The sequence below is a fragment of the Oratosquilla oratoria genome, chromosome 18 (assembly GCF_046742065.1).
Source record: "Oratosquilla oratoria isolate Oo_2021 chromosome 18, ASM4674206v1, whole genome shotgun sequence".
Classification (NCBI taxonomy): Eukaryota; Metazoa; Arthropoda; class Malacostraca; order Stomatopoda; family Squillidae; genus Oratosquilla; species Oratosquilla oratoria.
In genome coordinates this window covers 48,119,196-48,144,031 of record NC_134794.1, presented here as the reverse complement: position 1 = coordinate 48,144,031, position 24,836 = coordinate 48,119,196, and the positions used below count along the sequence as shown (strand labels likewise).

The window sequence follows — 24,836 nt, the reverse complement described above, 5'->3', positions numbered from 1 at the left end:
AATGTAGATTGAGAGAAGCGAGTAAATGCCTTCGTGGATTAAAGAGAGTAATGAGGAATAGACTTTTGGGAATGGATGCGAAGAGGAGACTGTATGAAGGAGTAATTGTGCCAACAGCACTGTATGGGGCAGAAACATGGAACATAAGAGAGGAAGAGAGGAGTTTGAATGTGTTTGAGATGAGGTGTCTGAGAAGTATCATGGGGGTTACTAGGCTGGATAGAGTGAGAATTGAGGAGGTGAGGAGAACAGGAGTGGAAAGGGAGTTGGGAGATAGGGTTGATGAAAGAGTATTAGGATGGTTTGGACACATGGAAAGAATGAGTGAAGAAAGACTAGTAAAAGAGGTATGGAAGGCAGATGTGGAGGGAGTGAACATGAGGGGACGTCCTAGGATAAGGTGGATGGATGGGGTGAAGGGGGCTTTGGGGAAGAGGGGAATGTCTGTTGAGGAAGGATGGGAGAGGACAGAAGACAGGGGTGAATGGAGAATGGTTGTATATGGATGATGTGATGCATGAGGTGGAATGGGTGGGGGGATGGGGGGTGAGGTAGTATGTGTGAGCAAAATTGATGCAGCCCGAAGGGATTTCTCCCCCGTCTTCTCCTTTTATGCAATGTGGGGACGGAGAGGGGGGGGTCGCCAATTTAATGAAGCGGCCTTGCTGTGGCTGTCCTGTGTCTTGCGACACTGCTTCTGATCCAGGGCAGTGGACAAGGTGCAGGGATGACCCGTCATCCAGTAGGTGCTATGATAAGAGGGAAGAGGGAGGGTGGAGGGGTGTGGAGTGTATTTAGGGATGGAATGGGTGGGAATGATTTTATGCCTTTTCCTTTTTGGCTACCTCCCTTGTAAGGGGGAAAAAGCCTTGGTATATGTATGTATATATATATATATATAGTTTCACATGAAATGTCTCAGAAGTCTGGTAGGGGATACTAGGCTGGATAGTGAGAAATGAGGTGAGGAGAAAGAGGGTGTAAAAGGGGTTGAGAGAGAAGGTTGAAGAAAGAGTATTGGGATGGTTTGGACACATGGAATGAATGAGTGAGAAAAGATTGATAAAAGAAGTGTGGAAGGCAGGTGATGGAGTAAACATGAAGGGATGACCAAGGATGAGATGGATGGATGGGGTAAAAGGGGGAGTGGGAAAGAGGGGGATGTCTGTTGAGACGACAGTTGAGGTGAGTGGAGAATGGTTGTGTATGGTTGATGCTGTGATGCATGGGAGTGGGTGTGGGAAGTTGGGGGTTAGGGAGTATGTGTGAATATTTTGATGCAGCCTGAAGGGATTTCTCCCCATCTCTTTTTCTGCATGTCTTGCTGCACTGCTTCTGATCCAGGGCAGTGCACGAGATACAGGGATGACACATCATCTAGGAGCCAAGAGGGAGGGAGGGAGGGAGGGGTGGTGAATGGAAGTAAAATATGTGGGAATGAAAAGGGTTGGAGTGGATTTATACCTTTTGACTTTGGCTACCTCCCTTGTAAGGGGGGGGAAATCCCTTGGTATATGTATGATCTGTGTGCATGTATATCTATATACCAAGGGCTTTTTCCCCTTTAACAGGGAAGTAGCCAAGTCAAAATGCACATACACACTCTCGCCTATTTCACTCCCACCCCTTTCCTCCCTCCATTTTGGCTCCTTATGCATGACAGGTTCATCCCTGTATCCTACTCACTGCCCTGGGTCAGAAGCAATGTAGCAAGGCACAGTACATCCACAGCAAGGCTGTTTCATTTAATCAGCCACCCCCACTCTTCATCCCCTCTTGCAGAAAAAGAGAAGACAGGGAGAAATCCCTTCAGTCTGTGTCAAAATATCATACACACATAACCACTCCTTAACCCCCCCCCCTTTATCCCCTGCATCACAATATCATCTATACACAACCATTATCCACTCACCCATATCTCCTGCCTTCTCCCTTCCTTGCTCAACAGACATTCCTCTTACTCAAAGCCCCTTTCACCCATCTATATCATCCTTGGTCATCCCCTTAAGTTCACTCCATCCACAACTCTTACTAATCTTTCTTCATTTCTATGCATCCAAATGATCCCAATACTCTTTCATCAGCCCAATCATCAATGCATGTGTGTATATACATACATATACCAACAGCTTTTTCCTCCTTACAAGGGAGGTTGCCAAAGACAAAGGCATAAATCCACTCCCACCCATTTCATCCCTGCATACTCCACTCTCATTCACCACCCCTCCCTCCTTCTTTTCTTGACTCCTCCTGGATAATATTTCATTCCTCCATCTCCCCCACTGCCCTGGGTTAGAAGCAATGTAGTAAGACAGCACATCCACACCAAGGCCACTTCATTTAACTGGCAACCCCCCTCATACAGAAAAAGAAATGGGGAGAAATCCCTTCAAGCTGTGTTGAAATATCATTCACACATACTCCCTCACCCCCCCAACTCCCTGCCATGCATCACAGCATCATCCATATACAACTATCCTCCACTCATCCCTATCTTGTCCTCTCCCTTCCTTCAACAGACTTTCCCATTACCCCATACATCCATCTCATTCTTGGTCCACATTTAATCTTTATTCACTTATTCTTACCATGTGTCCAAACTATCCCAATACTCTTTCATCAACCTCATCTCCCAACACACTTTTCACACCCACTCTCCTCCTCCTTTCTCACTCTATCCAGCCTAGTAACCCCTACCATACTTCAGGCATTTCATCTCAAACACATTTAAACTGTTCCTATGTTCCATATTTCTGCCCCATATAGTGCTGTTGGTACAATCACTCCTTCATATAATTTCCTATTAGCACCCATTCCCAAATGTCTATTTTTCGTTACACTTTTTAATCCTCCAAGGCATTTACTTGCTTCTCTCAATCTACATTCTACCTCCACCTTCACTCCTCCCTTTCCCGCCATATTCGCACCCAAGTATCTAAAGCTATCCACTTCCTCCAGTCACTCTCCATTAATACTTTCAATTTGCTGCCATCCTCTTTCCTTGTACTCATCATCTTTAATCCACATTTACCTTCAACTTCCTTCTTTTGTACATGTTCCCAAACTCCATCACTATCTTCCTTAATCCCTCTGATCCTGCTACAAGCTTTGTCATCAGCAAACAACAACTGGCTTATCTCTCACTTTTCTTTAACCATTTCCAATCCCTGGCCCATTACCCTTACGTTTACCTCTTGCACCACCCCATCCATGTATAAATTGAATAGCCATGATATAACATATCCCTGGCAAAGTCCCACCTTTACCTCAAACCACCCGCTCTCTCCATTTCTAATTCTAACACAGGCTCTACTCTCATAAAAATTCTTGATTGCTCTTAACAAGTTTCCTCCTATCCCATATATCTGCAATAACTCCCAATGCATTCCTGTCTACCATATTGTAAGACTTCTCCAAATCCATAAAGGCTCAAAAATCATCCTTACCTTTTCCTATAGCTTTCTCACATATCTGCCTTTCCACAAAAATCTGACACAACCCCACCCCTACCTGTCTTAAACCCACTGTTCCTCACCCTCTATTCCTCTCAATCAAAACCCTCCCAACAACACTTGACAATGGGACCTATCGCAGTCAGGCTCGTAGATTCCTATTACCGCTAGAATTTTCAATTGTCTCGGATTTCAGGAGGCAAAGGGGTGACTTAGCTAATTTGGAAACCGATACTTAAAAAAGATACGCCATAAATTACTGCATAAATGTATTTAAAATTAAAAACACGACTCTTAATGTTATAATTTTTACTTACTGGTGTGTGATAAGGCTTTGTTAATTTAATTACAAGGTAAAACTAAAAATAGGTAATTATTTTTACTGAAGTAACTACGAGCAGTAAAAATAAGAGGATGTTGATTTCGGTTTGTGTATTTTACCTGAGTGTTGAAAAATAATGGATATCACTGTCACATCCTGTATATGAAGATAATCAGGGAGATAAAAAAATAACAACAGTGGTGGCGGACGTACGAAGTTAATGACATTTTTGTAAAGAATAGCCTCTTAGATCTGCTGGGAGCTATTTTCAAACAAATATGACTAATATTACGTGTGCCATGGCAAAGTGCACGTCAGATTCAAGAAAAAATAAGAGACAAAGTTTATCGTACTGAAAAAATTAAGTCTTCGATGCAAAATTATATTTTTTATACATTACATGGATTTGCCTATTGCTTGGTGCATTCAAATGAAAGTATATATCAGTAATACGTCCATTGAAGTCAGTAGAAAATGACAAATTGCTTGGCTTGATACAATTATAGGCTGTTTTAAGAATATCATCTGGGATTATAAAGGCTCAAACAATGCTATATGCCGTTTGCAATCATGAAATTAATTGACTTAAATTTCAGACACTATAATGTACAACGATACACCTCTGTAAGCTTATCAAACTTGCCCAAAAAAAGAGTATTTATTTTCCGGCAAGAATTACAAAATCTGGCGGTGTCTGGTATCAATTTGCTCACTGCGAAAGGTCCCATTGATCCCTCTTAAACTACTACACTCACACCTTGTAAAGTGGAACTATATAGGCACTCTTCCAGTCCTCTGGCACTCTACCCTCTTCAAGACAAACATTAAATAACCTCACCAGCCAGTCCACCATCTCTCTACTTTTTTTTTTTTTTTTTTTTTATAGACACTGCATGACCCCCATCTATCCCAGGTGCCTTACCTGCTCTCATAAATTCAATAACTTTCACCTCATCTTTCCTTATTTCTCCTCCATTTTCTCATTCATCACTGTCATTTTCTTAGTGCTCCCCACTGCAACTACCTTACCCTTTCTATTTCTTTCACATTTAGCAACTCCCTAAAATAAGCTGCCCATCTTCCTCTTAATGCCGTGTCTTCCATTATGATCTCTCCATCAGCACCTTTTACCTTTTCTTCTCTACTTGATTTGCCCCCCCTTCCTCTGTTAATTTCCTTCCAAAACATCTTGTTACTTTCAAAATTTTGTCATACTCTTACCCCATTTCACATCTGCTCTTCTCTTTGCCTCCTTTATCTTATGCTTTACTTCTCTTTTTCTTTGTACCTCTCATATGATTCTATCATTCTATTTTGTATAATATATACACACATATACATGCATACAAATATACATACAACAAAAGGTGCTTTCTTGTAAGGGGGTGGCTAGCCAAAGCATGCACACACCCTTCACCAATCTCACTTCCACCCAAATACTATATACCAATTCTTATATATGTGACATCTTTTTAAGTTGATGTCATTACAATGGCTTCACATACAATTTTCTTGTCTCAGGTGAGGAATAAAAATAAAATAATAAAAGTAAAAGTCAAAGTGTAGTTGCAAAATGGCACATTTATTATTCTACAGATGAACTCCAGGTAAGGTGAGTCCCCTCGTGGATTGGCTGTACAGCGCCCCTGCACATCTTCAAATTTGTACACACACCATGCCAGTTGCCTGTTGACTATACAGCAAGCCCTCCTCCCTCATTCAGGCACAATCAATTTCCCACTATTTATCAATGCTTCAACAACTATGTGAAAATAATTTAAAAGTGGTATTGGTGCCCTGGTTCCCTACCCTTCCTTGCTGGGCCTGGCCTTACCTCAGCAGCAGTCAAAGTCCCCCGACACTCAACACTCGAGTATTTCAAAGCCTCCCACTGGTCATAAAATCTTAGTGAAAGTGAGTCTGAGCATTGCATTGCACTAAGGCGGAGCAGGACTGTGCGAGGAGTTGTTGCAAAGGTGAGGACACGCCACAACTGAGTACAAAGTTGACCTCAAATGGATTTCCAAACTGTAGAGTGAGGGTCCATCTTCACACAACAATTTCTTTTGAGTATAAGTGACCCTTTACCCAACTCTATTTTTCGGGATAAAGGGTCAACCTTGATCCAAATATCAACTTGGTCAGGTGACCCTAAATCCAAATATTAATTTAGATTAAAAGGTCAACTTTGCCCCAGATGCTTATATTTGAGTATAAGGTGACACTTGACCCAACTGCTGAAAGTGGTGTGGCCTAACTGGACCTGATACCCACGGGCGGCTCTTGCAGTACGCTGGCCTAAACATTCTGTAGCATTTAGTGTCTTTGTCAACACAAATGTGGTGGTTGCTCCTCGTCATCCTATCCATTGTCTTTGAAAATAAAGAGAATGGCAAGTTCTATAATATGAAATAGCAAGAGAATGTAGGATAACTCAAAATTTAGTCATGTGCTAGTAAATCTAGGAAAAGAACTCGTGATAATCAACACATAACCATAATTGCAATAATGAAGATTTCTATCACAAGTGGAGGGCTGAGATCTTTTTTGGGTTCACTTTTCCTCTCCACACAGACACAATTGCTGACGTCAGGCCAAAGCTGGTTTTGGGCAAGAAGGGCACTTGGTTCAGGAGAGCTATGGATGAACTACCAAACTATATCCTCAACTATATTTATTTTTACATACACTACACCGCCATAAACATTTGCTTCTCCTACTATCTTCCAACTCAATATTCACACCTCACTTATGCCCATCTACAATACCACCACTCATCACAGTTGCCTCTCATCTTCACACCACAATTCACATCGTCACTTAAGAAAACTGCATCACATTTCCCTGATTTACAACCTACTTTTGTGCAGAATCTTAAGATTTCTTGAACACCAACAAAATACAAATCTTCAAACTCATCTTTGTACAAAATCCTCTTACAAATGACCACTTCCATACTTCCACCAAACCTACACTTAACTACTCCAGACTACAGCTACAAACTATCTCCCTTTCACTACCCCTACTCGTACACCTGTTTCACCTCTCTATCTACCCTGAACCAAATTTCTTCCTTCCCATGTGCCCAATGCCTCAAGCAAGTGGAGGGCCTGATGGATAAGCATTTGGGATAATTTTCCCTTGCTGTATCATCCCCCCTACTCTCGTGGGAGCCAAAGATGCAGGTCAATGTCTGAGTGCGCTACTCCAAGAAATTGTGATTAATTGTCAGCGAAGACCCATATTGCCATTACACAGTAATATTAACACTTCAATTGGAATGTTTTTGTTTTGATAATCATTTTACATAAAATCCGCACCATTTTGCTATTAGATTTTTTCTTCAAAATATCAACATTTAGGTCATAACTTTAAAAGCTGCAACATTGTCATTTGAATAGTCATTATAATGCATTCAACCAATGGATGAATGCTAAGGGAGAGAGAGAAAAAAAAAGTGGAAAAAAAAAAAATTAAAAGTGGGAAAAAAAAAAAAAAAAAAAAAAAGCAACCTGTCACTCAACACCGATTCCGTGCTACAAACGGAAGGCAATGATGCTGTTTGACATTTCCTGATTTGTCGGGTCCCTGCTTAGCAAGCTGAGGTTAATCTCTATGTTTGGATTTGGTTTTGCACTTGACATTATTTCAGAGGCATTTCATCAACTCGTGTTGCCTCTCCCATCTCCTCCATGACTCGAAAAGGACAAAGGGGTGTCAGGACTCTAAATACTGAGTACAAAATAACAAAAATAAAATAGAAACATGGCAGATGAACACAAGAAACAAAAGCACTACTAACTACACTAAAATTATGCACTTAGAGGAATCAGTCAACACTATGAAGCTACCGTAACTGCTGTCCCTGCTCTCCTATCAAACCTCGACAAATTCCAACAGCTTAAAAAATTGTGCTTCTTCTCACATCATACTGGATGTTCTCATTGGATCTGCTAACCTACAAATGTTTGTTTAATAAAATAACGAGTCATTCTGTACATAGTGTATAGTACTGATTTATGTATACAACAGTCAACCCAAGGTTTCCTGGTTGGGATTTCAAGTGTCGGGTTGCAACGAGGACCAATGGGATACGGTACACTCATGTATGTCATGTCAGGCTTGTTTGCACTCGTCCCGTTCTGGCCAGGCACCAAGTTACTACTTCAACACAGTAACTCACGCTTGAGGCAAAGTCACTCACTGCTCAAAGTTCCACTCTCTTTCACCATCACTTTCACATACTCATTGCATTTTCTCAACATCACTTCACTTGCCAATATATTAAGCTGTACACTGGAGTGTTCCGACGGTGCAGTGTTGTGACGTTTGCGTGGGAGTGACCGAGCCTGGCTGCCTCTGATATGCTGGGCTGCACGATATGTACTGGAAGAGCCGACTTGATTAAGCTGCACCGGGAGCACGTGGAGGCCGTTGGGGGATGGGGGCACAAAGAGTTGCTTGCTTGTCACTTAGGTGTCATGGGAGTCCTTTCATTTGTGGATTACATATTAAAATTGAGTAATTGCCCTAAGTCACACACACCACATCCCGAGTTATGGGAAGGGGCAATGACATCCACATAGGAGTCCAGTTGAGCAGTGGTGGCACTTGTTGCATCATCCTACTCCACTGTCCCATTCCACCACTCCACAACCCCCACTATACTAGTGTATGGCCTCCACACTCCCTGATGGTCATTTTCTCCTAAGCTGCTTGAGCCCCTGGCATTACTGTGGGCCTGGTCCTCCATGGCCTCCTAGATGTGGATCACCCTGAAATATAAATAAACTTAGTTCTCAAGTACTCAAGTCAAGCATTTCATATTAAATGCATACACAGCCTGTCAACTGCTAATGATTCTCTTCTATTATATACAGAGGCCAATCCATGCATGGGTAGGATGTATTATGATTGTGCCCATGGCACTGGATAGACCATGGGCTTGGTATTTGAAGGATGCAGAAAAGAGCATAATGTGTTAGATGTACAAAGTGAGAAATGTGAAGGTGTGGTGGAGGGTTGTAGTGGAAACAACCAACAGATAGTGTTGATCAAAGAATGCAGAGATGGTTCGGGTATAAGTAAAGAATAAGAGAAGAAAAAATTTCAAAGAATGTAGAAAGTAGAATTGGAGAGAGGGAACTCAAGAGGAAAACCATAAATAGGGTTGATAGATGGAGTCAAGGGGGCACTGGATGCATGAATGTCAAGCACAGGAGACAGTGCAAAATATTAGATTAAATGAAGTGGATATAAATGATGCAGACAAAGATGTTTTAATCTACTCCATATATTATTTCTTGGGTGACTGAATGAAGGGTTGCTATATAAGGATGCAATGGGGGAGCTTCAGTTAAAATTAGGCCCTGCTATGAAGTGCAGTCTTATTGTATTGCCTCTGACCCAATTAGTTTGGTGCAGGGGGAACAGGGATGACCAAGAGGTATGAAGGTCAATCAATCCCTTGCCCCTGTCTTGCAAGAGACCCATGGCTCCTGGGTAACCAACAACAACCAGACTAACCCGTAAATCACTCAATAAACACTATCATTGGCTAGGGTGGGGCAGTGCAATATGATCAGTTTGGTATCTTCTGTGTCATGATTGCACCCAAGGTTCTCTGTGGTTAGGTTTATTGCTGGTATTGTTTTAGTGGTCGATGGTGACCTGAATATCATGCTAGTGTGATTGTTGCTTACAAACAACAAAGTTGTATTGATAGACTGAGGAAAAAATGAGCAACTCCTCCTGGATGATGGGTCATCCCTGCATCTCACCCACTGCCCTGGGTTAGAAGCAGTGTCACAAGACACAGCACATCCACAGCAAGGCTGCTTCATTTAATCAGTGACCTCCCCCCTCTCTGTCCCCTCATCCAGAAATGGAGAAAGGGCTGCATCAATTTATTTTTCAGACATACTCCCTCACCCCCCATCCCTCACCCACTCCCTTTCATGCATCACAGCATCATCCATACACAACCATTCTCCATTCACTCCTATCTTCTGTCTTCTCCCATCCTTCTAATTCAGAAACTGTTTTTGTATAGATGTGATGTGTGGTGCTGGTAACAAGTTCTTGATGTTTGGGTAGCATGCTGCTGGTATAGTTTTCATGTGTTTCTCTGGTTGTACTTGTGTAATGTCACTTGACGGTTGGGGCAACAAATAGGCTTCTGGATGGGTGTGAGATAGATGTGGGGGTGGGTGTAGGTTTATGCTTTGACTTGGCCATCCCTTTATGAGTAAGCATGCATACAAGCACATACCAAAGGACCTTTATCCTTATAGGTGGGTGGCTGAGAGTAAGCACACACACACATACTCAAAAATTTCCCTTCTTTTATTCACATTCTTCCTTTCATGAACTATTTTCTGCTGCAACCCTCTCTTCTTTCTCTTGCATGCCTCACTGTCATTTTCTACTGCCTTCACATTTGTGATCAAGTGTGATGTTTTTGTAAAGATTTATTTTGTGGTACAGGTGAATGCAGTGGATGTTTCAGTAGTATGCTACTCTTGTAGCTTCCTCCCTTACCCACTCCAGTAGGTTGTACTTCTAATGAGATGGGCAAGTAGGATAAAGAGCTCTTGTGTACCTATCATTTTCATGTGATATTCTATGGTGAGGATTTTGGTATCTATTTGCAATGTTAAATTGGGGTTGATTTGACCCTTGATCCACAAGAAGCTAAGATGGGTTGGAAACACAGGTGGTGTATAGGAGTGGAATGGGTGGAAGTGGGTGCATGCCTTTCACTCGGCTACCTCCCACCTTAAATGTTTCTGCATGAAGGGAGAAGGCGGTCGGCAATTAAATGAAGCAGCCTTGCTGCATTGCTTCTGACCTAGGGCAATGGGCGAGATACAGGGACAACCCATCATCCATGAGGAGCTAAGATGAGAGGGAGGGAGGGGTGGTGGATGGGAGTGGAATGGGTGGCAATGAAATGGGTGGGAGTGGCAAGGGGGAAAGAGCCCTTGGTATATGTATGTATATGTACCTCCCTTATAAGGTTGAAGAAAATAATGCATCTTGTCATTATTTTCAATGTTATACTCTACACAGTTTATTAGGTGCATTTTCTTGATAGTTGGTAACCATGATGTGGAACCCTAGTTCAGTGTGATATGTAAGTATTGTTTGTAGACTGATTAAAGTTTCCTTCTGTTGTCCAAAACCCATACTTGTGACTAATTTGATCAAATTTACATTTTTGTTGACTTATTGGAAATTTTACCTACTAATTTTTTATGGCTGTCTGGAGTGAGCAATGTTACGAATTATTTCTGGTAAAGATTTCCAGTCTATAATTTCTAAGCCATTATTCTACATTGTCTATAAGCCTAGGTGTTCTTAGCCACTATCTTGTAGTTGCTATGCTGGGTTACTGTTTGGTCATCACCTTACAAAGGGGAAAAAGACCTTTTGATGTATCTTATCCCCTTTCTACTTTTACAGGAACTAATAACTAGTGCCTTGATGTGATGGTTATACAAGATGGACAGAAAATCTACCCATTTTCAAAAACTTGTCAACCCCCTCCCTCCCTCCATTAGCAGGTACAGCCCTGGGGGATGACACAGTCTCTGCACTGGAGCCAAGATCTTCAACAACTTCAAATGTACTTCTTACATCTTTTAAAACATTGAATGCTGACAACTGGTAACTTTTCTCCTTTTTATCACTTTAAGGTGACATAAAAACAATCCCATACCAAAAACACACACACCAACATTTCTTCCAAGAGATCTATGAGAGGGCCTGAGGATTGTCAAGAGTCATGAGGAGCTAAAATAAAAGGGAAAAATGGGTGTGGGCTGTGTGAGGGGTGGGTGCATGCCTTGGCTAAGCTATCCCTTATATGGAGGAAGAGGCCCTTTGGTATATAGAATAAAACTCAAGGCAACTACCTGTATTATTATTTCTGCTTACACCTATGTGGTTATGTACTTCTACAAGGTTACTACTCTTTGTCAGGTTAATTTTTTAATGACTTTTAAAGGAATTTTAATGCCCCATTCTTGCAATTTTCCAGGACCTATATCGAGAAATTCCTGGGTAATCTACATAGCCCAGCACTTGCACAAATGACCAGAAAATGTCATTTAAGGGCAGGGGACCTATCGAACAACACATTGTCCATTGTTGGAACCACCACAGTTGATGAGGGAATTGTTTTTATTGCCAATTGAGAAAAAAAATAATAATAATAATAATACATATACCAAGGCCTTTTCCCCCTTTCAAGGGAGGTAGCCAAAAAGAAAAAGGCATAAAATCATTCCCACCCATCCCATCCCTAAATACACTCCACTCCCCTCCACCCTCCCTCTTGTCTTAGCACCTCCTGGATGACGGGTCATCCCTACACCTGGGTCAGAGGTAGTGTCGCACGTCCCCCCATGCATAAAAGGAGAAGACGGGGAGAAATCCCTTCAGGCTGCGTCAAATTTTGCTCACACACACTACCCCACCCCCCATTCCCCCACCCATTCCACCTCATGCATCACATCATCCATATACAACCATTCTCCATTCACCTGTCTTCTGTCCTCTCCCATCCTTCCTCAACAGACATTCCCCTCTTCCCCAAAGCCCCCTTATATATATATATATATATTTTTTGATGGAAAAACATAAAATTCATGACTTTTTAGGTTTTTAGGAACCTGTACCCTGCTCTATATTTCATTCTGAGGTCCCATAGCTTTCACCTGATCCATAAAGGGGTCCACCCTTCCATTTCCAAATTAACCCTCTATACCACCTCATTCATTTACACAATGACATTACACAAACTAGGCACAGCTTACATTCACTTCAAACCATTGCTAACCCTCACACATACCCCACTACTTGTGTAAAATCTTTAGATCACCTTCAGATTTATCTCCATTTCTCATCTTTAACATACTCCCAAATGTCTCTCTTAACCCATCACATGCCTTCTCCAAAACCATGAGATGGTGGCAGTTTGAATGAGAAGAGTGGCTGGAGAAGGTACTTGAAGTAACATGTGTTAGTAAATAGTGAAGAATATGGTCTAGTTATATACCAAGGGTTTTTTCTTATAAGGGAAGTAGCCAAGTCAAGGCACATACCTACTCCCACCCATTCCACTCCCATCCACCACCCTTTCCACCCCTCCCATCTCGGCTCTTCGTGGATGACAAGTCATCCCTGTATCCTGCCCATTGCTCTGGGTCAGAGGCAATGTAGCAGGACACAGTACATCCACAGCAAGGCCACTTCACTTAAGTAGTGAACCCCCTCTCCATCCCCTTATGCAGAAAAAGAGAGGACGTGGAGAAATCCCTCCCAGCTGTGTCAAAATATCATTCACACATAAGCACTCTCTAACCTCCCCCATCACTGCCCCTCCCTTCCTTACATCACAGTATCATCTATACCCACACTCCACTCATCCCTATCTCCTGCCTTCTCCTTTCCTTGCTCTACAGATATTCCCCTCTTGCTCAACACCCCCATCACCCTATCCATCTCATCCTCAGCTGTCACTGAAGTTCATTCCCTCCACTTCTGAGAAGTATGGTAGGGGTTACTAAGCTGAATAGAGTGAGAAATGAGGTGAAGAGGAGAGCAGGTGTGAAAAAGAAGTTGGATGATAGGGTTGATGAAAAAGTATTGGGATGGTTTGGATACATGGAAAGAACGAGTGAGGAAAGATTAGTAAAGAAGTATGGAAGGCAGAGGTGGAAGGAGTGAACATGATGGGTGACCAAGGATGAGATCGATGGATGGGGTAAAAGGGACATTGGGAAAGAAGAGGATGTCTGTTGAGGAAGGTAGAAGACAAAAGATAGGGGTGAGTGGAGATTGGTTGTGTTTAGATGATGATGTGATGCATGGAAGGGAGTGAGTGTGGGATGGGAGGGGGGGTTTGGGAGTATGTGTGAATGATATTTTGACACAACCCAAAGGGATTTCTCCCCATCTTTTTTTTTTCTGCATGAGGGGAAAGAGGGAGGTTGCCAGTTAAATGAAGCAGCCATGCTGTAGATGTGCTGTGTCTTGCTGCATTGCTTCTGACCCAGGGTGATGGATGAGATGTAGGGATGACCAGTCATTCAGGAGGAGCCAAGAAAAGAGGGAGGGAGGGAAGGGTGATGAATGGGAGTGGTTTGTGTGGGGACTAAATGGGTGGGAGTGGAATTATACCTTTTGACATTGGCTACCTCCCTTGTATGGGGGAAAATGACCTTGGTGTATTGTATGTATGTATGCATCTTTATTATCATTATTATTCACTATGTTATGTTTGGTTGATGTGGAGTCAGGGATTTGTGATAGAAAATTTTGCTAGGTACAGTTCCTCTAGATATTAGGGTCCACTATTCCTGAGGGTGGGTTAACTTACATGGTTGGGTGGGGCTGTAACTCCATTCATGAGGAAAAGCATGAAGTCAAGATTATTATGAACTTACGGGCAAATTTGGGAACGGAGGTGGGACAGAGGAGGGGTGGGGAAGATGATGTGGCGGCAATTTAGGTCCGTCTGATTTTTCTTCTTCACGTCGTTTCAAACATGCTGCCTTTGGATTTAAATTCCGTTCTGTAAAGATAGAGAACTTGTTAATGTTTGTATAAATTTTAATTAAAAACCTTATATTAAGAACTATGAAATATTTACTAAAGACAGAAACTGTTGTTTAGGGAAAAATAACCGTACAATTCATTCCACAATATCTACTGTAAATTCCACAGTAATCTGACAATTCACTATAGTCTGACTACAACAGGATGCATTACTAAATAAAAGTACTGAACACATCATCTAATTGAAATTATGAGATACATCTTTATACATACCACAATCCACTTGCAAAAAGGTCTTTATACATACAGTTCTTGCTCTCATACTTGCATATACTCATGTACACAAAATGTCCAATGTGAATCTAACAAACACCTCAGAACCAAAACATCCTTTAGTTAATGTATACATACATACATTGTATATACATAAAACATTACAAGTTTGCATCCATGGATGGAAGGGAGACTTGCATAAAGAATAGGCTTACTGGAGAGCATTCACACCTTCTCTAAGTTACCTGCCCCCAACAGTGCAAGCACATAAAATAAAGGGGATGACTTACATTCAACAGCCATATTGTGATAGGGAGCATTACTGAAAACCTGGCAATGCCCAGAAATTGAACCCAGGACATCCCACTGTCCAGGCAGGTGTGCTTACCAATAACATCACAATCACCTCTAGTGACCACTCACACATCTCCCTTCCCTGGGCCTCTCCCAGTCCGGGAATGTGCACTCCTGCAGGAATTCTACCCACTGTGGCATGTATGATAGAGAGCATCACCAAAAAGCTGGCACCACCCACGAATTGAACACAGGACCTCCCACTCTTCAGGCTGGCATGCTTACCGATTACAGTACTGCCACCTCTAGTAACCACTCACACACATTAAGAGAAGGAAGGGTCCAAACTTAAAAGTCATCTATGAATATTTTGGACATGTTCACTCTTCCAAGAAGAGACTGAAGTAATTGGTGTGAAGATAAATTTGAGAATAAATGTGGGACAGAGCGATGAGATGGATAAAAGTTTGAAAATTGTTCAGAAATGGATATCTTGGGATGAATGCAAAGAGAATACTGGAACAGTCTTGAATATAAAAGATGTAAAGGATGTACCTGAATGTGTTTGAAATGAGGTGTTTGGGAAGTATGGTGGGTGTTACAACTATGGATACAGTGAGAAATATTGAAATGAGGCTGAGAACTAGGGGGCCTACACTGTCTATGGGAAGATCAAAGAATACTGAAAGTTTAGACATAAGGAGGGAGAGATAGAGTGCAAGAAGGCCCTTTGATATGTATGCACCATATAGGTACTAAATTATTTAAGTTGTACTTCAGAGCTTCCCTATCCTTTTCTGTAATTAAGGTCAAAGTACAGTACAGTACTGCATTTTGGTGGTAGTGAGGACACTATGTCTGAAGGACATAGTGGCTGAAACCATCACCTATGGCTGAAACCATCATCTTTACCCTATACACTTGGGACTGTTGGGGCAGATAACAGCCACTGCTAGGAATTGAAGACGAGCACAACTAAGCAAATGTGAGACCAGCACTCTTCTGACTATGTCACCAGTGCACCATAGCCATTCCATTGCTGGTCATTTCACATGCACTTCACACCATCCATATCCAGATTAAGCTATCAAAGATACAGAGGCTGTATTGTCCACACCCATCCCCCCAAAGAGGATATGCCAACAGTCTTGCAGTATGATGGACTTGAGAAACTTACTTCCAAATATCAACATCTTCTAAGTGATGCAGCCATGAAACAATATCAGAATTGGAGAAGGCTAACTTATGAAATGTTACTGTTTATATACAGTACACACACAAGCATAGAAACAAAGGGATCATGAGTTCAATAATTGATACCTATTTGTGGTGGCCCACCAAAATGGAGGTACAAGATAAATCATCTTCCCACCCATCTTCAAAACCCTCGCCTCAATCTGGATGCGCAATCCAAAGAGGCTGGGCCCAAGATCTCTCATTTTTATTTACTCCCTCCACCTTTCTATTTCAGAAGAGCTCACAACCATCGACTGCTCCACCACTCCTACCACTATCAGATAGTGACATGGAAACAGTCCCATGGCGGAAGGTCTCCAGTCAGTGGAAGTTGAAGCAACAATAACTGTCACAGACCAACAATGGGTACCTGCAAATCATGGCCAATCAAAATGGAGGCTGAACAGAATGATCTTTCTGTTGCCATTCTTCAAAACCAGTTAACACCTTCACTTCCATCTGGAGATGTAGACCCACAGGGCTAATGGTATAGAATGGGCCTCTAAAACCTCATGTGGTGTCCTCTGGCCCACGACTGGTCAAGGACGATACAGCAAGATGTACCACTTCCACAACAGGGCCTGACAACCAGAGTTGGCTTACCCCCAATTCATCACAAGGAAACTCGCCTCTGCATCTATTTATATTTATATATAAAGTAGATCAAAATATCACTTAAGTCATGTCATCCTTTCATCCATTCACTATCTTCTGCACTCTTAATTCTTTGTTCAATTTAATCTCATTCTTCCTTGCAGCCACTCCACCCAATTATAACTTCCAAACACTCCATACTATTCTTCACTCACTCACTCTTTACCTATGGCCACACCACTTTGGCACTCTTTCATCTATCATATCTAACAGCTCTTTCCACTCACCATTCTCTGCATTTCTCATTATTCCTGTAACACGAATGTATTACTCAAACACAATCGAACTTCATTTCTATCTCCCTTATATTCCAAGTCTGTTCAATACAGTACCACCTGTACAAGCAATCCATACAAGCCATAAAACACACAAGATATCACTGTCGCCCTTAGTTTTTCTCCTGGTCCCCCCTACACACATACACACAGAGAAGTAAAGAACATAATCATCTTAATTTGTGCCTTACAACCAGGTAACCACACCAAAACCCTGCACATGCAAGTAAATTTGCACATGCATTAACACACATGCACATACAATTTACAGGGTGTGAACATTCTGAAAATCCGATATAGTTATGATCCTAGTGTAGCTTTCCAAAAACCTAGAGAGAGAGAATTAGCACAACAGGTACCTAACCTACAAGTGGTAGTTCTGCAAAACAGACAACCCTGCTGCCTATCATCATTACCCATCTACATTCTCACCTTCATCTAAAGTCTTTTGACCAGGCATGTCTATCAACTTCAACAGAAACTTTGGGCATGGTCCAGACATAAGAACATAAGAATGAAGGAGTGCAAGAGACCATAAGGCCACACTAGGCATTTCAATGTCCCTTACCACCTTTCATTACTATCATATGATCTCCTCTTAAAATGACCAATTATTTCAACACACGCTACATGGTTACAAGGTCTGCTACATTCATTAACCATTCTATTGGTAAACCAGTTCTTGCCTATTTTCTTCAAACCTAAATTTGTCTAAATACACCTTGCTGTCTTAATATAATGACACTGCCTGAATCACCTTTGTTAAATCCCTTGGCCCACTTGAACACCTCTATTAGATCACCCTGCACTCCAAAGTGCAAGCTAAGGTGCCTAAACTTTCCTTGTATGGTAAATTTCTAAGTCCTTGTGTTGTTTTGGTCATTCTCTGTACCAATTCTAGTGAATTAATGTACATTCTATATGACAACAACCAAAATAAAATTTAGCAGTGAAGGAATGTATAATTATTGCAAGATAAGCATTTAATGATTACTGCTACACTTTCATTTTAACTGTCCGAGCATTAAAGCCTATTGCCCTGTTAGCCCTATTCATGGCACTAAAGCACTGTTTCCTGGATCAAAGATACAGACTCACTAACACTCCCAAGTCTTTTTCATATTCTGTTTTCTTTAATATGGCATTAGCTAAGCTATACCTACTAGTTGGGTTATGTAATCCTATGTTTAACACACTGCACTTTAAGATATTGAAGTCCATTTACTATTTCACCAACCATACAATTTATAGATCCTCCCAGCATCTTCCCCCAACCTAATGACATCCTATTTTAGTGGCATCCACAAATTGACTAACATCACTATTAATGCCATTGTGTCCAAGGCATTTCTATACATAATGAACTACAGGACCCAAAACTGAGCCCTAGGGAACTCCACTAGTAACACTACCCCCATTTGGATTTTACACTATTAACCACTTCAGTACAAGTCAAATTCTCACGTGCAGCATCACGGTGACCCACTGTTTTCTGTCACTAATCCATGCTCTAATTCATTAAAACACTTTTCCTCCTTGTGTCATGCCCTGAAGGCTGTGCCTCTAGACAGAGATTAAGATGTTCACAGGTTTTGAAGATGGGCATCAGGTAGAACATTCATACTGGTACTGGTACCTATACTTGGTTATTGTATATACATTATGTGTAATATATATATATATATATATATATATATTGTCACGGCAGGGTCCAACAAAGTTGACTTACTCCTCACCACTTCATTATATGACCCTTCCTCCCCTATCCATGATACATACACACACACACACACACATACAGGAGAGAAAGGGAGAAGTGAGACACACACACAGAGGGAGAGAGACAGAAGCAGAAGGAGAGGAAAAAGTGGGGAGAGAGCAAGGAGTAGATGGAGTATGCAAGATGAACATTCCTTAAGACCAGGCCATTTCTTCAAACATTTACAACTACCCTCCATTCACTACTTTTTGCAGTTTTTCTTCATTGACAGAATATTCCTTCATCCAATGTTCCCCTTGCCACATCCATTCACCTTATTTTCAGTCTTTCTATAAAATTCACTCCATTTCTGTTTTCCACACACATCTTTTCATGTTCCCAAACAAAATCAGCCCTCTTTTATCTATCCTATCCAAAAGCTCTCTCACCCTCCTCTATTCTCTTCTTCACATTTCTCACTATCCAGCCTTGTGACACCTACCATACTTCTCAAACACCTTTCCTTCTGGCTTTTTCAAATTTCAAGTCTTTCCCCCATACAATACCAAGGGCACAATTAACCACACAATATTCTCTTTGCATTCATTCCCACATTGCTATTTTTCAATACACTTTTCATTCCCAGACATTTACTTGCTTCCTTTATTCCTACTTCATCTGGATTAGATGGGTGTCATGCAGAATGTCTGAAGAAGGGGAGTACAGTGATAGTGGACTGGCTAGTGAGGTTGGTTAATGTGTGTCTAAGGGAGGGTAGTGCTGGAAGACTGCCTCTAGAGTTCTGCTTTACAAGGTAAAATGGGACAAATTTGAGTGTAGCGAGTTTCAGTTTGTAGAGTGTAGTTGGGAAGGCTTATGAGAGGGTTTTAACAGAGAATTAGGAGAGGAACAGAGGGAGTAATTGAAGAGGAACAGGGTGGGTTTAGAAAAGGTTGGGGTCATAGGGATCCGATTTTTGTGGGAAGACAGATATATGAGAAAGCTTTAGTAAAAGGTAAGGATTTTTGGGGGGAGCCTTTATGGATTTGGAGGCTTATGACAGGCTAGACAGGAAAGCACTGTGGGGGGGTTTTGCAGATACATGGGATTGGGGGGATGCTGATAAGGACTCAAGTTTTTACAACTGTAGCAAATCCTGTGTCAGAACTGGAAATGGAGAGAGCAAGTAATTTGAGGGGGTGGGACTGCATCAGGGATGTGTCATGTCACCAAGGCTCCTGAATGTGTACATGGATGGGGTGGTGCAGGAGATAAATGCAAAGGTTGGGTAGGGAACTGGATAGTTAAAGAAAATTGAGAAAAAAGGGGGGTGAGCCAGTTGTTGTTTGCTGACAACACTGTACTTGTGGTAGAATCAGAGCAGGGATTAAGGGAATTTGTGACAGAGTTTGGGAAGGTATGTGATCAGAAACAGTTGAAGGTAAATATGGATAAAACCAAGGTGACGAGATGTACAAGGAGAGAGGATGGCAACAAGTTGGAAGTCTTTAAAGAGAGAGGCTGGAGGAAGTGGATAACTTTAGGTATTTGGGGTCACATGTGGCAGAAAAGACAGAAGCAGAGGTAGAAGTAAATTGTAAATTGAGAGAAGCAAGTAAATGCCTTGGATTAAAAATTGTCATGAGAAATAGGCACCTGGGAATGGATGCATGGAGGAGATTGTATGAAGGGGTGATTGTGCAGACAGCTTTGTATGGGGCAAAGACTTGGAATTTAAGAAAGGCAGAATTTGAATGTGTCATTGTATAGAATGAGAAATCAGATGAGGAGAGTGGGAGAGGAAAAGGAGATGACAGATACATTTGATGCGAGTATTGGGTTGTTTTGGACACATGGAAAGAATGAGTGAAGAGTAGTAAAAGAGGTGTGAACAGCAGAGGTAGAAGGAGTGAACTTGAGGGGATGACTGAGGAGAAGATGGATGGGGGTGAAAGGGGTGCTGAGCAAGAGGGGAACGTCTGTTGAGCAAGAAAGGGAAAAGACTGGATATAAGTATGAGTGGAGAGTGGCTGTGTATAGATGATACTGTTATGTATGGAAGGGAGGGGCAGGGGATTTGTGGGTAGAGTTTTCTTACTTTTGAAAGTTGTTTTAATGCAGCCTGGAGGGATTTCTTCCCATCTTATATTTTTCTGCACGAGGAGAGTTTTTACCAATGAAGATATAATGTATCTTGCTGCATTGCTTTTGATCCAGGACAGTGGGTAGGATACAGTGATGACCCATCATCTATGAGCTAAAATGGGAGGGGTGGAAGGGGTGGTGAAAGAGGAATGGGTGGGAGTGGCTACCTCCCTTATAAGGGGGAAGATGCTCTTGGTAGATAGATTGACCTCCACCCCCATTACATTCACTGCCACATGAGACCTCTAAATACTTAACACTCTCCACATCCTCCAGCACTTCACCCTTTAATCTCACCTGAAACCCACCACAACCATTACTCCTTGTACATCTACCTAGTTGTATTTTACAGGATGAGAGCTATGCTTGTAGTTACCCATTTTCATATCTCTCCACATCCAGTTTATTCTTAAAATCTTGTATAGATTTGGCACTTACTGTTTCCCAGTTTCGTTTGTTCCAGACATCAATCACTCTAACTTTTGTCCACATATACTTTCAGCATTCTCCTTGCATCCTCCTAAACTCCATCAACATCAACTTAAATCTATTCTCCAACTCACATCCAACTTCACTTACAAACATTGAATTTCTTCACCACATAGTATGATACAAGAGATAAATGAGATATACCTGTGTGTGGTGATCTTGCAAAATTAGAACAAAGAGAATTTGTACCCTGCCACCCGAACTCATTATGTGATGGTACTACAAGATCAATGTAAGAGAATCTTCTCCCTGTTGGCAATATTTAACCTATTCAATACACGTCAAATTCTTGTGCACAGCATCAGATGCCTCATGTACAATGATTTGGTGATGCATCACATTACTCGCATTATAAAACAAAGTCTGAGCTTTATTATTCATTTTCTTTCATTCTGAATATATTAATAACTACAGAAAATGCAATTACAACCCAGTTCACAGAATATGGGGGGTCTTTCAGCTACAACTACAAAATAAATATAACTAAGATGCCTACGTTGGCAACATCATATGGAAGATGTTAAAACTTGAACACCATCACCTCCATTTGGAAGTTCATTTTTCACCATTTTCTGCCTAATCTCCACATATCTCAGTATCTATTTTTTGAAACACCACCTTTTTCTCATGCACTCCATTTCAAAAGTCTATTCCTTTCAGCCTTACAGTCCAAGTCTGTTCCATACAGCACTATATGCACAATAACCAATGTACAAACATACACTGTACATGGTAAATGTGTGCAATTTACATTTCATAGGAGCAAACAAACAAGAGAAATATTCTAATAGAGCAAAAGATTGCAGCAGTTCCTGATATTACTCTACTCATTACTATACCCATTCGATCAAGGAGCTTTGCTCACCTTTGTGACCAGATTGGTCAATAGAGAGCATGGGTACACTTTCAGACTTCATGCACAAGTTCAGATCTTAAGAAATATTTTTTTTTTTTCAAATAACATAAATTTCAAGGCAAAACTAAAGGAATAAAGTACAAACTAACAAATTACCTCAACCATTATAAACACTTGAGAATGAAAAAACTGATGCCAAGGAGCAACCAAAGACAAAGAGATTTGTGAAAATCAATATTTGAATGCTAAAGAAAGAAGAAGAAAAAAAAATGCATGTAGTATATGATAAAAGTAAAAAAACCTTGAACCAAAACAAACCAAAGCCAAAATTTAAATTCAAAAGAAGAGATAGAAAGAAAATAAAGTGAAAAATAAAATAAAATAAAAATAAATAAATAGATACATACAATATATAATAATAATTAACAAATAACCAAAAGCTAACCCAAAAAGAGTACACATCCACCTGGCCAAGTGTGAAACAAAACACCTTCCAGTGGCTCCCACTCCCAGCAATAACATAAAAGAAATAATATAAAGAGGAAAAACAAATCATTGCAAAAATGAAATTAAAGGGGGGGAAACGAAACCAATATTGAAGGCCACGACATCTGACACCAAGAGTTAACTCAATTAGTAAGACGGGTACCTCTGACTTGTTGTTCGAGGGACATAATAACATCTACTGCCATGTTGAGAATGCCCAGCTTAGTTTGGGGCTTGTCAGATTTCAGATGTGTCATACACATGCGCCCAAGTTCCTTCAGAGCGTCGTTTATGTCTCGGATTCGGATCCTGGCGGGCGAGAGAATGGGTGGTGGTGTGTTAGTGTGATTAGTTGGGCAGTGACCCTACCTGGCCCTACCTGCCACCCTGCCACTCTACCACCACTGCCCACCAAGCATGCTTGGTGTCAGTACTGCTGCAACCGCTGCTACTGCTGCTTTGTGAATTTACCACAAATAGATGGTCAGACTCCTCCGCTGTAGATGTGTTGGTGGTAGGTGGCAGGTGCAGCAGTTACAAGGGTGAGGGGCCGAGAGGGCCCATGATGGATGGGGGGTTGGGGGGGGGAGTGTTGGGATGGGGGAGAGGCTTACCTCTAACCTGCTGCTCCAAGGATGTGATGACCTCCACGGCCATGTGTAAAATGTTTAGCTTGGTCTGCGCCTTTTCTGCCTTACAATGGATCATACACATACGACCTAATTCCTTAAATGCTTCATTTATATCACGAACTCGTACTCTGAAAGGCAAAACCGTAAATGTCATCATTATTGACAACCATTCCTTGGCATACCAAGTGACAAGAGTGAGCGAGCACTTTATGGTAAGTCTACAAAGCAGGTGGTGGTGGATAGCAAGGATAAGGTGCAACTGTCAAAAAGTACACATGGCAAGTCTGTGAATTCCCCCTTCGTATCGGTCTAATGCCAATCTTTCCCTGGTGGTTACAATAAATGAGCACATTTACGGTTTCTACACACTCAGAAAAGTAAGATTCGGCTGAGTACTTTTTACATTTCTATTTAAGCTAGAAAAAATCTGCAAGTGAAAAATTGTCATTAATATTTATGCATACATATAAAAATCAGATATCAAAATGATGTAACACCCGATATGAAGGGGAAACAATTCACAGGAGAGTAAAAATGATACATTACTATGAGAACTGATATTTAAAGAAAAATTGCTAAATTTTACCTAGTTCATGCTTAGAAGAATAAAAATGTGTGAGATCTACAAACAATTTTCCTGTAATTCTACATTATCCATACACAATCACTGGTGTACAGTGTATAAAGATTTTGTGTGTGTGTGACTGATTCACCATGGTCTTTGGCCACATGCTGGACTCATGATTAACAGCTATTACCCTCCCAGATAAGAGTTCATATGAGACCAATGTCAGCATTCTCCCCATGGAAGGGGAAACCTATACTATTCCTACAGCTTGTGTGGGTAGCAGTCTGATCTAGAAATGAAAAAATATAAGAATCATTTCCTTTGTTCTCTCAAAGCATAGAATTTGATCCCCATCACATCATCTGTTAATGATGGAAATAATTTCAATATTGATATGGTTTTAAACTCATGAACTGCCTTTGTGGCTATCAAATATGCATTCAACAACTAGAATTTATGCCCCTTTTGGCAGTGTACCTGGAGTGGGATATGACTATAACAGATAAGGAAACCATGCAAGTACCTGAGTGCCAATGCTTTGATCACAAGTTTTACAAAATATTGCAATAGTGACTGACCATATACTTCTCAATGACTTAAGCTGACCTGTTGTGGAATAGGCAATACCTTTACAGTCTGCCTCACTCAGATCCTATCAAAAAAGGGTGCAGAACCTAATCCCAACCTCCTAGCCATAAATGTACCCTATACAATGGAGAAGCCATTACTATAAGTAACAGATGCAGACCTACTATACACAGACAACACTCCAACCTTCCCAGATTTCTTTGGGAGGGTCTGAGGACCTCTGCTAACCACAACTGTTATGGAAGTAGCTACTGGCAGCAACAGGAGGCCAAAACTAATATCTCCAATGACCATATGTACTATG

General features: G+C 41.2%; 1 protein-coding gene across 12 annotated transcripts in view; it reads right to left on the bottom strand.

The window, feature by feature from the left end:
* Positions 1-5,337: 5,337 nt before the first annotated feature.
* The window catches only part of da (transcription factor daughterless), a 197,070-nt gene continuing 177,571 nt past the window's right edge, over positions 5,338-24,836 (bottom strand). For 7 of the 12 annotated variants that reach the window (XM_076201923.1, XM_076201915.1, XM_076201920.1 and 4 more), the window contains 3 exons: positions 22,908-23,053; positions 14,226-14,353; positions 5,338-8,549 (listed from right to left, as the gene is read on the bottom strand). In XM_076201923.1, coding sequence (XP_076058038.1) covers positions 8,505-8,549; positions 14,226-14,353; positions 22,908-23,053 — 319 coding nt within the window. In that variant the 3' untranslated portion in view covers positions 5,338-8,504. Of the gene's footprint in view, positions 8,550-14,225; positions 14,354-22,907; positions 23,054-23,358; positions 23,505-24,836 lie in introns of those variants that run through there. The other 5 variants (XM_076201916.1, XM_076201914.1, XM_076201921.1 and 2 more) reach the window with 2 other exon arrangements.